Source organism: Apaloderma vittatum, unplaced genomic scaffold (assembly GCF_000703405.1).
Source record: "Apaloderma vittatum isolate BGI_N311 unplaced genomic scaffold, ASM70340v1 scaffold36566, whole genome shotgun sequence".
NCBI lineage: Eukaryota > Metazoa > Chordata > Aves > Trogoniformes > Trogonidae > Apaloderma > Apaloderma vittatum.
This window is the reverse complement of record NW_009722932.1, coordinates 19,453-34,837: the sequence shown is the minus strand read 5'-3', so window position 1 is coordinate 34,837 and position 15,385 is coordinate 19,453. Positions and strand designations below refer to the sequence as shown.

Sequence of the window (15,385 nt, the reverse complement as noted above, 5' to 3'; positions counted from 1 at the left end):
CCTATAGCAAGGAAGAGAAGCTGAAGAAAATCCCTGGGCTCTCTCTATAGTCAATGGGAAGAGAAAGTCAGATTTCTTCCAAGGACAACTAAGCCAGAGTTTGGGGAAAAGTGTCTCAAAGACAGCTTCTGAGAAACTTAGGAGGACTGAGTGATGCACTTTGCTTTTAGACATCAAAAGTAAATGGTGTGAATTTCCTCCACCTAAGGTGTTAGCTGGGTGTTTTGGAAAAAAAAACAACCACCCTCGAACACAAACCTCATGGAGCCCACTTTTAGCTTTGAAAGTTTGAGAGGAATGCAGTTATGCCAAGAATGAGTGTTTTGTTTGCAGCCTTCTGTATTGGAACAATAAAAACATGCACACCCAAGAAATTTGCAGGAAGGGGATGTGGTTCTGGGCCTAGCTAAAGAAATGAGCATTTGATGTTTATCCTTCTTTCAAGGGTTTTTAAATGTAAAATACTGAGTGGAGGCTACGGGGGCTAGTTTTTCCTGCCTGAGTGTCCTAACCTAGCGTTTTTCTAATGCATGAAAAAACAAATAGCTCTTATAGGGCAGGTGGAGTGTTGCTTTTTTCTTATTTTTATATTCTTATGTTCTTTTCTTTCTCTTTGCAGTGATACAAGCTTCAGTTAGGAAGGTTCAATTCCCTCCTATATCTCTTGTGCATGGCTGGATCACTGGACTACTGGATGTGGATGCAGACACCTGCTTCTGCCATGTTTATACCAGCAGATTATTTCTTTTAATTAAAGAGAGAGCAGACCAATGGCAGGTGAAATCCATGGGCCAGCATCAGACACCGGCTTATCCCATTCACTGGTGTATTATAACAACATGGGATCACGACATGCTTCCAGCTCACCCTTGGCAGAGAGGGGCACGATGGTTCTCGTATCCCAAACTCCACAGTTTCTCTGCATCTGAAGGTAAGAGTTTAAATGTTTATGCTTTTCTTGGAGTGCTGCTCAATCCCAGCATTTGTGTTTGTTAAATGCTTTGAGATCTTCAGAGAGAAAATTCAGCAGAAATGTGCAGGCTTGGTCTTACCTATTGTATTTCTTTGTGAGGCTGTACGTGGGGCATGGAGAATAGCTGCAGAGATTGAAGTAAGAGCCCCCATTCACTTAACAAGCTGTACAGCAGCTCTATGGGGTATGAAAGCCATACCTGGCCAGAGGCATTCATGTTTGTAGAGAGTAAAACTTTAAATAAAACTAGTATGAGTGAGTGAATTGTTTATCATCTCTCTCAAGTGTACTCTTAAATATCACTCTCTGCCACATTTCCTCTTCTTTTTATTAAAAGACTCACTCTTTCAGAGCAGAGTGCTGCATCTCAGTCCAACTAGTGGTATGTTGATAACAGACTTCTGAATGCTAGCACGAAAAGAAAAGAGGATTTAAAGCTGTGGATGTTTGGATAAAGCTAATTAATAAATCCTAGAAGGACAATAACTCACTTGAAGTGAAGAGTATCTACAGCTGGCACCTTGACTGTAAGGGAAAAGGTACCTACAAAAGCATTAACGTCATCCTGACAGCGAGCGGGGGAGATCATAACCACTGCAGGATTCCAGGGCCGGAGGGAGTAGAATATGGCAACACTTGGCTGGATCCTAGAGCTCAGCATCTAGGGGGGCTGCAGGTAGGCTTGCAGCTGCCCTTCAGTGCCCTTTTTTTTAATTTCTTTTGGCTTAGGCCCTTTAAGACAAATACTTACTACCTTCAGCTCTGTGCTACCTTCCAGCAGCTGGTGCGATATGGGATTTGGGCAAGATCCAGGATAAAAAGCTGTGACCTGTCAAGCTTGGCTTCCGTGACGACGTGCTTCTGGGGGTTAGAAGAAGCCTCGGGGTAAGACATAAAAACAATGCAAAGATCTTTTCTTCTCCGCTCCAGACTCTTCATATCGCACAGTTTCCCCAGATGGCAGGGTTGGCAATGGGGTTCATTTCATCACTGTGTTCATTCTCATTACATTTGCCAAGTTTTATCTAATTGCTTCCTTGCAAAAGGCCTGCAGCAAAAAAAATCCAGACGTACTTCTTCCACACCCCCAGCCTACAGAGCAAGGATCTGTTTTTGTGGCTTAAGACCTGTTTGGCCAGGGTGTACTGGTCTAAGAGTGAAAGAAAGCAGCAGAAGACCTTGCAGGGGCTAAAGCCATCATCTCTGCTCTCAGCATTGGGGAGCAAAGCATAAGAAAAGCATGGATCTGATGGAGTGTGTTCAGAGGAGGCCATGAAGATGATTGTGGGGCTGGAGCACCTCCCCTATGAGGACAGGCTGAGAGAGTTGGAGTTGTTCAGCCCAGAGAAGAGAAGGCCCTGGGGAGACCTTATTGTCGTCTTCCAGTACTTAAAGGGGGCTACAGGAAAGAAAGGAAGTGACTCTTGATCAGGGAGTGCAGTGACAGGACAAGGTGTAATGGTTTCACATTGAAAGAGGGTAGGCTTAGATTAGATGTAAGGAAGAAATTCTTCAGTATGAGCATGTTGATACACTGGCAGAGGTTGCCCAGAGAACCTGCGGGTGCCTCACACCTGGAAGTGTTCCAGGCCGGGTTGGACAGGGCTTTGAGTAACTTGGTCTGGTGGGAGGTGTTCCTGCCCATGGCAGGGGGGTTGGAACGAGATGATCTTCCAACCCAAACCATTCTATGATGATTCCATGATGTCGTGTTAAAAGAGAAATCCTCCAAACCTGTATCCCACCTGCTCCCACCTATCTCCTGGGACCGGATTTTTACCTGGCTGGGGTGGAAACCATCGACTGGTTCAATCAGCTGCCAGGGCTCGCCTCCCATCTTGTGCCACTCTTCCGCCGCTGCCAGCAGTGAAAACAGAGGGGTTACCACCAGTGAGCACGTAGGCACCATCCCCCCCCCACCCCAGAGATGTTCCCCCCTCCTCCTCAAAGTGCCGCTGGTATTTTTAAGCCCATGACAGCTCTGCATGAAGATTATGATAATGCATATGAAGTTGTCAGAGCCAATACTGTATACAGTCCCCTCTCCTCAGGGCAGTATTTAAGCCTTTATTGTTATTTTTTTTTTTATTTTTTTCTCCACTATTTATGCAAGGAAAAGCTTTGAACATAAATGATCGTAAAACAATTCCTCTTCCCTCCCAACTAACATGGATGCTGTAGCAAGTAAAGCTGTAAATTATTTAATACTTCTGCATTTCCCACTTTAGTTGCTATTTTTGGAAATGCAAAAATACAAAGAGATAAAGAAAACGGTGCTTTTTAAAGAAAGAGATGGCAATACAATATTCACATGAGCTGACGTCTGCAGGAACAGACTGTCATTTTCAGTTACTTCTCTTCTGAGCACTCTTCTTCAACTCCAATAAAATAACCTTTTGAATTACATAAGCATGACATTCAATGCAAATGGTGCTGTGCTGTAAGCCCCAGAGCCATTAGGGAAGTAAAAAGCTTTCTCTCTTCCAAAGGGCTGTGGAGCGATCAAACATGGGACTAGTGGATATGGCGTTAACAGACTGTAAATTCAATAATTCCTTTTATAATGACAGATTAAGAATTCTTAATAGCATTCTGCAGGCATCTTGTCAGGAGGAAAATGTTCTCCATCCAAGCACCACGGTTTCGACCTAAACTTGCCAGTTTGTTCGACTCTGGATATTGTGTCAAAAAGTGATATCTGGGTCCCCATACTGACTCTGAATATTCCCGCTTTGACTGTAGAAACCTACTTGAGATGCTTTAATCAGCAACCAAAGTGATCTGGGCTCAGAACTTGGTTTCAGACTTGCAGTATGTTGCACATAGCGCGTACACACCTTAGATTACACCATGGAGCGCACATACAGGTGCACCGAGTTATGTCCAGACTTTGTCTTAGAAGTGTCTAGTGCCTTGGCTAGAGTAGAGCTTGCTCCCATCCACACCATAAAAAAGCCAAGCCAAGCAAACTATATTCCCCTATTTATTGCACTGCTTCTTAAAGGAACCACTACGTTCTTCAGCCAAAGGCCACATCTGAGCTTGAATGTCCATTGAAATCTAGAAGACACTCAAATTTTACTCCAAGAAAACTGGGAGCTGCTATGCATGTGTGTATATATGCGTATATATATATGCCCAGGACAGCCTGAAATCAGTGTACTCATCACAGTGTGCAACAACTGCTGAATATTTTATGTCGGGAGAGTTTAGGGGAGGATTTGCACTTGCTTCAGATAGAGACCAGGAAAGTAGGTCAGCAGCCTTAGCTGGCTTTTGAGCATGCTCACAAACTGACAGCTTTCCTGACGGCAAGTCGAATCGCTGGCTCCAGGGCTGCAGAAAACTTTGCAAAGTGTCTTTCAGAGCTGATGTTTGTATGTGCATGTGTGATTTTGTTTACTTCATTTATTTAACACGAGGTAATCAAGAACAGCAAATTATATTAAGATGTTTCTTTTCATGAAAGCAAATAAATTGCCTAAAGTTAGTCATTTAACTTATTAAAATAATTTGCCTGCCCAGCAGGTAGTTTGTTCCAAACCCTAATGACTTGTTAAATATTAAGTAGCTCAGGCAAAGACCCAAAGAGACTTGGACATCCTCAAACTCTGTGCTGCAATACTGAGCTTGACAGTGGAGCCCACCTCTCTGAGATAAAGTTTTGCACAGAAAGATTCCCTCTCCCATTCTGCCTTCTTTGCCTCCTTCTCCATATGGTCTGCGTGAGACCCAGAACCAGCTTTCTGAATGGGGTCATGAAGGATAAAATAAGTTTGTGAATTTTGATAGGTTCTGGCTGCAAAACAAGTGGGGTTTTTTTGCAATAATCCTGGGTGCTTCCAAGGACAGCGAGGCGCTGGAGGGGAGAGGAGTTAGAGATGTGCAATTTGAAGTATTGCCTGGGTGCTTGTGTCCCTTCACGGCCCTGGTTTCAGCTGTCTGCATGCTGGGATTTAGAACAGAGTCTCCTGGCAAACTTTTTCAAGAAGGTCCAACATGTAACTACTTCTCTATGTGAATATAAAAAGCAAGTAAAGGCAGAGGATTTTTTTCCCCAATTATTATATACTATTTTTGGAATGTAAAAATTCCTCCTTTCAGGGAGGGCCCAGGTGCTCAGGGCTGGAGCTCCTGTCCCAGCAGTGGAGGCTGAGGGATGGCGAAAAGCCTACACAGGGGTGATAAAGACGGGGCCAGTCTCTCCACAGCAGTGCACAGTTGAAACATAGGAATTTCAGTCTGGATACAGGAAAAAAGCTGTTTTCCTACTTTCCCATCACTATCTAACTACTTGAATTCTGTTGTCCCCCTCAACTCCTCACCCCATGCTGATCCCTTTTTTAAAAAGAGTGTGTTTCCCTTGCGACAGGGCTGGGCTGACGCTGGGTAATTCCTCGAGCTGGACCCACACGCATCTTGCGGCAGAAGTGGAGCTCAGAGGAATCCAGGGAGAAGCCTCTGTCCCCAGCCCCATAAGGACACTGTCTGCTCGTGCTTGTGATAATGAGAAAAAGTGGGAGTTCGTTTTTTATTTTTTTAAGTGTCAGTTGCAGAAGAAAGTGATTTAGATAATGCTCTTACCTAATGTCACTAAAGATCATAGAAGGACAAGTTTTGTAAGCTCTTGAAGTCCAAAGTTACGGTAGTATGTAGGTGCTTAAGGAAGCATAGGAAAGAAGCCAGCTCTTCCTGGGAGAGGCACTTGAAAACAGTGAGTTAAGAGAGGACGCCTGTGTTATTCAGGCAGGGAAACTGGCTGAGGAAAGTTCTCCTTCCTGAGGCTCATCCCAGAGGAGGCAATACGAAGCCCCATCGATGATGTACACTATAGCTAATGAAGACCAGCTTCACCATTGCAGACATACCATCGTAAGCCTAGAGAACCCCACTATAAAAGCAATGATCAAAAATAAAGCCAAATCTCATGGACTGAGATAGGTTTCAGATTTCTTTTTTTTTTCTTCATCACCCTGAGAAGCTGGAGGCAGTTTTAACATAGGCTCATCTGTTGTCTCTGTCACCTCGCCACCACCACCCTCTGCCACCCCAGTGTGCTGCACACCAGGGTTGTGGATGCTGGCAGCGGGAGATGGTGGTCCCCAGTCTAGTGATGGGGACTTGTCGTGGCAGATGTCTGTTGTTACTCCAACCAGAGAAGCTGGGCGGTGGCACTAATAGTCCCCCACCTCAGTGCCAGCCCTACCAGGGAGGGTCACCTAGGCTGGCTGGCTATGCTGCCCTTCTCTCTTTAGCTACAGAGCTAAAATATGAGGAGCATATTAGCAGCCCAGAACTTGAGTAAATGCTTCATGAGAAAGACAGGAGAAAAGCAACTTACTTTGTCTCAGTGGGAAATCCATGTAGAAAATGTCAAAGTTGGTGAACTTCTCAGATCTTGCTATTTCTTGCAGGACATTGGAGAGTTGTAAAGCTCTCTGCAAAAATTAAGCGCTTTAGTGACAATTCGTGCCTATTCATGCTTTGTGTGGATTCAGCTTTTGCTGCCAACGTGTGGTCAGGGATGCGAAAACTAATGGTGTCCTTTTAGCTGGGGGAGATAGGAGGTGAGATGGGGTTCTTCATCACAACATAGACTTTGATGAGCACCACCAGCCTTTGGGATCCCCAGCTCACCATGCACTACCTCCCTGCATGTTGCACCGAGGCGTCAGCTGATGTACTAATTTTAATACAGCTTATGGGTATTTTACTGGAGACCTCTTTTAGTACTGCCTCTATGCCCATATAAATATTCCAAATGTCTCAGTTTAGGAAACCTCTTGATGAGTGGCAGCCAACGCATCTCCATTCCTCTTAAAGAAAACTGCAACTTTTCATCCAGGAAAAATGTCTCCTTTCCCATTACCCTTCCCTACTGTGCTGCAGGTGCTAGCACTGCTCTAGCCTGGCGAAGTTCTGCTCTTATTTTCAGCAGAGTAAATTACCTCCGTTGAGAGTCTTTACCTAACTGAGATATTCAGTGTGATTTCTACAGCCGTAACAGAGATCAGGATCTCCTAAATATTTAAATAGTGCAGTTTGGATAATAACATAGGCAATTAGTTTCAGACAGGGGCTCAGAAAGAAGATTAATTCGTACCCCGCAGACATATGAATTGTTCATGGACAGAAGTTATGTGTACTGTATGTTCTGTATTGTTGGTGTGAACACATCATAGCTGCAATCCTGCGAAGATTTAGGAAGGTGCTTAATTGCCTTCTCTGAAGTCAACAGGCACAGGACATAAAACAAAATGCATATGTAAGCCTTGGTGAAATTAAGGCCATATTTTTTTGTTTAGCGAAGGTAAACACTAATACAGCTACACAGAGGTGACGTATTTGACAAGATTTGGTTACTGTCTGTTTTACATGGCTGCAGAGGGGGTGCTGGGCTTAAAAATCGCCTCATACCATAAGGGGATAAGCGGCTGATATTATGTGACACTCATCTTCTGCAGCCAGATTTTTAGGGTGAGTTTTAAGAAATCTCTGTTCTGTCTGTTCCCATTCCTGCATGGTGCCTGGATGCTCCTTGGTCCCACCATCTGGTGATTAAGTCCACAAAAATATGTCTGGGGAAGATTAGCACAAATCCCAAATGAAGACAGGGTAAGGCTCTTGCTGCGGGGCCAGCCGAGGCAAAATCTACACAGTTGGTTTTTCATACTCACAAGCATTTTCTTTGTCATCAGATATGTCTTTTTCCTTAAAGAGCAGGAGGAACCTGAACAGCTTTGTCTCAGGGAGATCGCATCCCTTGAGAATAAATTTGGGCAGCTGAGAGGTTGGAAAGGGCATATGTTTGCAAATCCCTTAATTTAACAATGCCGCCTCCCAGAACATGAGAGGCCTTTAAAAGGATGGGTGCGGATGTTTCTGCATTGCCTCTGTTCCTTTGGAGGAAAAACGTGCTGACATCTTGCCTTGGAGATATTAAGCTTGTCCCCAGGGACAAACTGGAAGAGTGTCTGTGCAAGAGGGCAGTCCCATTGCAGCCCCCTACAGACTTACCTCTGAGGTCAAATTCCGGAGGGTCTCGTTGGGAGTCAGCCAGCCTCTGCAGGGGCTCACCTGGGCAGGCACAGGGAGGGGGACTGTAACAATGAGCTGAGAGAAAAGGGGGAGGACTTGTAAGCTACAGCCCCAGACCTTACCTGGAGGCAGTCAAGGAAAGAATAAACTTGACTGTACGTGACATCCCTGTTCAGCTGCCCTGCAAAGCAGAGAGGGAAAATTCACATGTGTGATGGCCCAGTGTAACAGCACTTTGCAGTTCTCACGCATTAGACCCATTGGTGGGGAGAGGCCCTCCAACACCCCTGCCACCCCAGTTACCCTCCCACCATCAGAGCTGGGGTGCAACAGAGGTAACACCGAAGCATCCTTCCCGCTATGACACCCACAGCAGGCAGGGCTGCTTCTCCTTCTCCTGCATCGCTCTCTGGGTCTCACACGTGGGGTTAGTCATGGGAGCCTGCGCCCATCTCCAAAGCCCATGACGGATGCTTAATCCATTAATGTGCCTCTCACCCTCCAAATAAATGCAGGGGTTGCAAAGCTGAAGGGAAGACTGAAGGTGCCTGCACCTACTCAGAACTTCACATTTACCTCGGAGAGGTCAGCCTTAAAAGGGAAGAATGATTTTGCCGTCATGGAGGGAAGCAGATACGCTTGTGTGGGTGAGCAAACTCAAACACTGAGTTAAATATCCAGCTGACGTTCCCTAAAATTCACTGTGCTGCTTGCTGAGAAAATTACCCATTTTTCTTGACTTTTTTGCTTCTTTGGTAGATACAACCAAAATGGAAATTTAACAGCCACTCAGTTCTCTGAGTCTGTAGCTCACTGATAATCCCATCAGGCTTTGTTATTTTTTTGCAGGGCTGAAATATGCGATTATTTTTGTTGTTTTGGGAACTGCAAAGTGTGATCTCAAGTGAAACAGGCTCCTCAGGTTGCTTTGCAGCGGCTCCCTGATGTGGTTTCCGCCTATCTCACAGCTGCCCATCTCCCAAAAAGATGGGGAGCTCAGAGATGTAGCATCACTCCCAGATATTAGGGATGTCCAAGACCCATGTAGCCTGAAAACATTGGGCCCTGGGATGGGCTGTCAGGGTGACCAGGAATTTGGCAGAAAGCCAGACTGACATGTGGTCGTGCCTGACTGGCAGCCAAGTGGGGAAACCTGCTTGCAACCCGTTGGAGGATCTGCCAGAAGTGATCTCTCGCTGCCAAAAAAACCCAGAACATGTTGCTTAGGATTATTTGGGTCCCTCCAATGCAAAATAGCCCCTCAAAAATGTCCAACTGGTCCTAGAGCTAATTACTCCTGATTTGGCCAAAAAATGCTGTTGTCTTTGCTAATTAGATATCCAGTAGAGGAACAGTCTCCATTTTTGATAAACATGATCTCAAGGAAAGAAATGTGTTTGTGGGACTAAAAAACACTTTTCACAGGCTCCTCCTGCCCTGAAAGGGACAAGACTTTTCTTTCATATTTCTTTTTTCTGCTTTCATTGGTACAGTGCTTATTAGAGGAAACTGTAACAGGATATCAGGAATAGAAATGGAGACCTCAGACTTCCTGAGCAGAGGCAAGTACTTTTGAGGGCTAAAATAACCCCTAGGAGGTAACACAGAAGATATGGGGCCACGGGCAATGACTGGGGAACCTTGGGGAACCCTTGGCACAGGGTTTGCTGAAAGCCCTGGTACCTAGTCATTGCCAAAATCATCTGAAGAGGTAATCTACTGTTTTAATGATGTGATTTAGCTTCTCTGTGTTTTTGCTGATGAGAGCTAAGATGCTCACTCAGATGCTAAAAAAAGATTTCTTTACTCAAATACAAATAAAAGCATGCTTCTGGTCTCAAATTTGGCAGCAGAATGTCCACGATGGTTCCTTATACACACTTGTGACTGGAGAACAAGGGACTTACTGTAGCTGTTTTCTTAAAAGCTACGTTTGCTACCTGCAGAAAGTATTTCACATTCTTTATCTACTGTGGGGTGGTATGAACCAGTCTTTTGCAAACCCCTGACTCAACCTTCTGTCCTGGTGCCCATCTAGTTTCAGAAGGACATCCACTAGACAGTGAGTGGAGGTGTTCACCACGCTTCACCCATAACAGCAAGGAGGATGAAGTGCAGGCAGGGTGGCTGCAATTTTGGGGCGAGACTGAGGCAGAACAGCTTGTTTCCACATCCACAGCATCTGTTGAGCCTGATTTGAAGCTGAGTGGGTCTGGCTGGTAGGGGGACCAGGCAGGATAGGGGTCTAAGCTGCCCTATCCTGCACTGGGAATGGTAAGCTGGATCTCCTAGCATAGCCAATATCTGTCTCACATTTCTCAGATCTCTTCCACTCTGTCGGGTTTGCTTGAAATTGTCGACAGAGTGTTAAATTATTTAGGGACAGAAGGCAACACAAGCAGGCAGATAACCAGGAGGAACCTCACAACATCTCATATTTACCTAGAGGATGGTATCTGTCATGCAGGTTGTCCCAGAGAAAGCGGCCATCTACCAAGCCTGTTAAAATCACGTGGCTGCCATTTGGAAGACGGGAATCCAGGTAGTGCAGAGCTTGCACCACGTTGGAGAACATTTCTTTGGGTGTAGTCATGTGAGCCAGCGTGTCACGGTTCCTGCAGAAGAGGAGCATGCCAATAGGACACTGTGTCAGGTAATACTCTGCCCTCTCCCAAAAAGCACCTGAAACAGTGGCATGTTCTTCTTAGACGCGCTTCCGCATTGTTAGCTAAATAAGACGTTATAAAAATGATGCTACGTATTTTAGTTTCTCACTGTTATTGCTAAATGCAGAAGTCATATGGAAACCTCCCTGCATGTAACCCTTCTCTCTGCTGAAAACAGAGAGATGCATCCATTTTTTATAGGGTGGCCTCCTGTTGTGGATTAACCCCAGGGGGCAGCTAAGCCGTCACTTGCTTGTTCTCCTCCACCCTCCATGAGACAGAGAAGAGGAAAAGAAGAGGAAAAGCAAGAAAACTTGGGGGTCAAGAGAAAAAACAAGAAAAAGAAAAAGTTATTGTTCAATAAGCAAAAGAGAAGCAGAAAAGAGAAAGCAAGCACAAAAGAAGTGATGCAAAGGCAGTCACTCATCATCTCCGACAGGCAGACCCATGCTCAGCCAGTTCCTGAGAAACCCCCTCCAAAATCCTTTCCGTTTTTATTGCTGAGCATGATGTTCCACGGCACGGACTGTCCCTTTGGTCAGTTTGGGTCATCTGCCTAGTTCTGTTCCCTCCCAGCCTCTTGCTCATCCCCAATCTCTTCACCGAGGGGACAGAGCCATAGACAGAGTAGACCTTGACACTGTGCAAACACTGTGCAGCCACAGCTGAAAAACTGTGTTAACAGCATTGCTTCAGCCAAAAATCTGAAAACCAGCACCATAGGAGCTACTGTGAAGAAAATTAACTCTATACTAGACAGGCCCAGCACACCTTTGTAAACAAAAAAAAAGCCATAGCTCTCTTACCAGTTTTATTCCATAGTTTGCAAATTAATTAGTCTTTATTTAGAGCCATGAAGCAGATTATGACCACACTGGTTTCCTGTGGCATTAAAAATACCTGTAAAACTACTTGGGTAACCTTGCACTTTTTAGCTGTTGCAGGGCATCTTAAGCCACTTGATATAAACCCAGAAACCTGCCGAACTGTAGTTTTTAAAAGTCCCTGCTCCTTTTTGTGACTGCAAAGTCGCTATCCTTGGTGTACTTATCAAATTCTCTGACTGACATTTGAAAGATCTGCTGTCTACCTCAAGTTTCAGAAAGGAAAGGATCTGCTGCACTGAGAGGATGCAAGGTGCTGCTGCACCTGGTTAAGATCCTCCATGGTCTGACCTGAACCAGGCGAAACAGTGCTGGTCCACACACACAGCTTCAGGGTGCGAGATGCCCTGCAGACAGAGGAAAGGAGGGCTTTTTTCCCGATGGCTGCCACATATAGCTTACATTAAACATAGTCCTTGATTATGCCAGGTAGAAATATCTAAGGCAGCTTTGTTTCTGGCGTGTCCTACACTGCTTACTACAGTTCTGCAGGAGGGCAGGAGACAACTGAGGGTTCTGGACAAACATGGGAGACTGAAGGGAGGAGTTATTGAAGATAATATAGTGCTCAGAAGTGTTCATTTGGATCTGGGACCTGTGTCAGTGTCCCACACAGAGCAAACACCCATGTTTTCTGGCCAGCCTGAACCTCTCTGAGCCAGAGTCCCAGGCTCAGGTTTATCCATCCTCTCTTGCATTCAGCTGTAACTGCCGCAGGGGGTGGAGGGAAATAAAATCCTGAAGTACAAATAAATTTCAACTTATGTAAGAAAAACAAACAAGCAAAACCACCCCAGGCTGCCTAGAGAACACTGCTCTACTTATGTTATTAAAACAACCACTTTATTACAGAAAAAGCCTTCAACTTGCTCTCCCCCCAAGAGCTATTGCTGCGCTATCACAGTGCACATGTTTGTAACAGGAGCTATGAGCAAGAGGCTGAACCCAGCCCCGAGGAGGCCATCCCATCTCAACAAGAGAGGAGCACATGTAGCAGAGCATGTAAATCCCTAAGTTGCCTTTTTTTGAATTGAGAAAGACAATAAAGACATGCGTTTGCAACATAGGCTCTTAAAAAAACCCCTAGAAATAGCAGCAAGGGCACTGTAACCGGGATTTAGAGCACGTCAATGTGTGTGGCCGTGCATGGCATGGACCATGCACCTTGAGAAGTGGGGTCCTGTGGCTGTTTTGGATCTGCTTGGTTGATGCAGCTCGGTTAGACCAAGACTTTCAGAGAGAAAGCCTCAACACCCACTGAGGAGCTGATTTTGTTGCTCAACAAGAAAGACAAGGCATGACCTTCTAAGTAGTGTGTAAAGATGCACTAACATCCATCCTTGGTTTTTTTAGTGGTTCTCACGTTTTCTCCTTGTAGGCAAGCAATAAGCTTTGCAGCCAGGAGGCTCCATCCAGGTCCTTTCCCTGGGAAAGTCCTTTAATCTCTTTTGTGGCTTCCCATGGGTAAAAGAAAGACAAATTTGATTCTTGCAGTGCCAAGTGAGCTGCTGGGGCATATGGTAGGATTTCCTGACAGTGAATATTGTAGAAGCATAGTTCTGTCTCAAGCTATTAGAAATGTTTGTGCTCGGGGAGGTGGGGGTGCTAAGTCTCACATGGGAGAATCATATTCCCTATCAAGGATTTGATATTCTTCAGTGGGCTGTGTTTTGCACACAAAGTAATAATTAGATGATTTCTCTGGGCCCAGAAATTTATCTTAATGCAGTACATGCTGCAGAAGCATTTGAGACTTTCTGGTTAGGGAGAGCTGAAAAGCAGCATTAAGATTCAGGCTTATCCTTGTGACAGCTACCCAAGCAAGGTACCTTTGAGGTAAGACTGTCCTTTTGCCCTTAAATTACTTCATTTCACCTGCAGCTGTTGCAACACTTGATTTCAAAATACTGCTCTGATGTAAGGCCTCTACCACAAGTAAACAGGTCAGTGTGAGCTGAAATTAATAGGAAATTCATAACTTCACTTTCTTTTGTCATTCTTCAGTGAAATCATGCAGATATTTCAGTGCATTTCTTCACATTTCCTTTCTGTATCAGGCTATGAAATTAAATGGGACCGAGAAGCAAGCTGTAGAATCATAGAAAGGTTTGGATTAGAAGAGAGCTCAAAGGCCATCTCGTTCCAACCCCTCTGCCGTGGGCAGGGACACCTCCCACTAGACCAGGTTGCTCAAAGCCTCATCCAACTTGGCCTTGAACGCTTCCAGAGAGGGAGCATCCCCAGCTTCTCTGGGCAGCCTCTTCCAGTGTTTCACCAAGCATGTTTTTTTGGGCTCCACTATAAGGCCTTCAAGGTGCCTGGTGAGCATCGGGGACCACTGTGGTGCCCTCACATGGTCTCCCTGAGAGGCAACCAGATAGTCTCTGCTCACCCAGGACCTCTAGAAGCTGACGTTGGCCATGGTTCATTGTGTAGAGTATAGCAAGTGGACATTAATGTTAGGCTCTGGTTATTTGAGGGATCACTCTCTGCCCCCCTAAAAATACTCAAATGCACAGTCTTATCCTTGGATGTATACACAGCTTCTGGATGTTCTAACACCATGGGTACCTCAGCTGTGTGCAGATATAACACAGAGGGACCAGACAGCCTTGTGCAATCTGCATGAAGCTTTCCCAGCTCTCCTCTGCCAAAGAGACCTCCTCCAGTTCCTTATAACAAGCTCTGGCATAGTCCAAACACAGCTCTCCACCTGCCACATCCTGCAGGGCAGTAATTCCCCTCACACCTTCCTGTGACTGCAACCCAAATAAATATCCTCCCTGGCCAGTATTCCACCCATGTGCCTGCTGGAGAAATGGTGTCTTACCCCAAACACAACTAGTATGTGCAATAATCATACAGCATTTGAGACTGCTGGTGCTCATTAGTTTCTTGCCTGAACTGTTTTTTTGTTCTAGGTCTGTGTGTCCCACATTGTGTCCTACATTTACACCTCAGTGGGCTGAGAGATACCATTGCCATCTGTCTTTATTTTTCTAACACGCCCCCTACCCCCCCACCTCCCGTTTGGACATCACAGTGTGGAGACTACTGGGAATGTGTAATACAGGCTGCCAGTTTCATTATCTTTCTACTCAACAATCATCCATATTACTCATTGCCCCACTCTTTGCATGGGATGAAATACTGGCATTTTAACAATGTTTCGGCTAAGAGCTGTGTCTCTGGCGTGCTCAGCACACCGCTCTCTTTAGAAGGTAAAATACAAGATGAGGGCAGAAAGGCTCTGTTACTGCAGTTTAAAGCTGTCACTGGAGAGGTTTTTACCTGTCAAGACCTAAGTTTGAGGTCAAGCCCATGGGATGCTCCGCAACCTCCACCACATCAGAGCCAGGGCAGCTATACACAGTGACCTGACACTGAAAAAACACATCTCTCCACTGCACGTCTCACTCAATGGAGGCAGTATGTTGCTACAGAAGCTGCAGCATCTTTCATTGCTGGAGTCACAGGAATCGCTACAGCCTGATAGCCTCTTTTGATGCTGCAAATGTTTTGGAAGGAAACAGACAGGAGAGCGAATTTGAACAGACGAGTGCGTCTCTGCCAGGTAATGGACGCGGGGATAAAAAGACAGCAGAGTTTCAAGTAATGAATACTGTTTTGGAATGCACAAATAGGTGAGGCAAGGCCAAAACCAGCTTAAATTTGTGGTAAATTGCTTTTTTTCTTCACGCAAGAACAGAAAGCAGTGTTGGAGATATGGGAGGTGAAATGACTGAGCTGCAGATTGAGGAAAGGAAAACAAGGTGCTTTTCGCAAAGCCAGAATTGAAGTATGTGCCCAACGGAGCCTGGACT

General features: G+C 45.3%; 1 protein-coding gene across 1 annotated transcript in view; it reads right to left on the bottom strand.

The window, feature by feature from the left end:
* The window catches only part of AOAH (acyloxyacyl hydrolase (neutrophil)), a gene marked incomplete at its 5' end in the record, with an annotated part of 36,576 nt that overhangs the window by 2,335 nt on the left and 18,856 nt on the right, over positions 1 to 15,385 (bottom strand). The window contains 5 exons of the mRNA XM_009871936.1: positions 2,754 to 2,830; positions 6,315 to 6,411; positions 7,991 to 8,050; positions 8,134 to 8,192; positions 10,454 to 10,626. Of these exons, the coding sequence (XP_009870238.1) occupies positions 2,754 to 2,830; positions 6,315 to 6,411; positions 7,991 to 8,050; positions 8,134 to 8,192; positions 10,454 to 10,626 (466 nt within the window). The remainder of the gene's footprint in view (positions 1 to 2,753; positions 2,831 to 6,314; positions 6,412 to 7,990; positions 8,051 to 8,133; positions 8,193 to 10,453; positions 10,627 to 15,385) is intronic.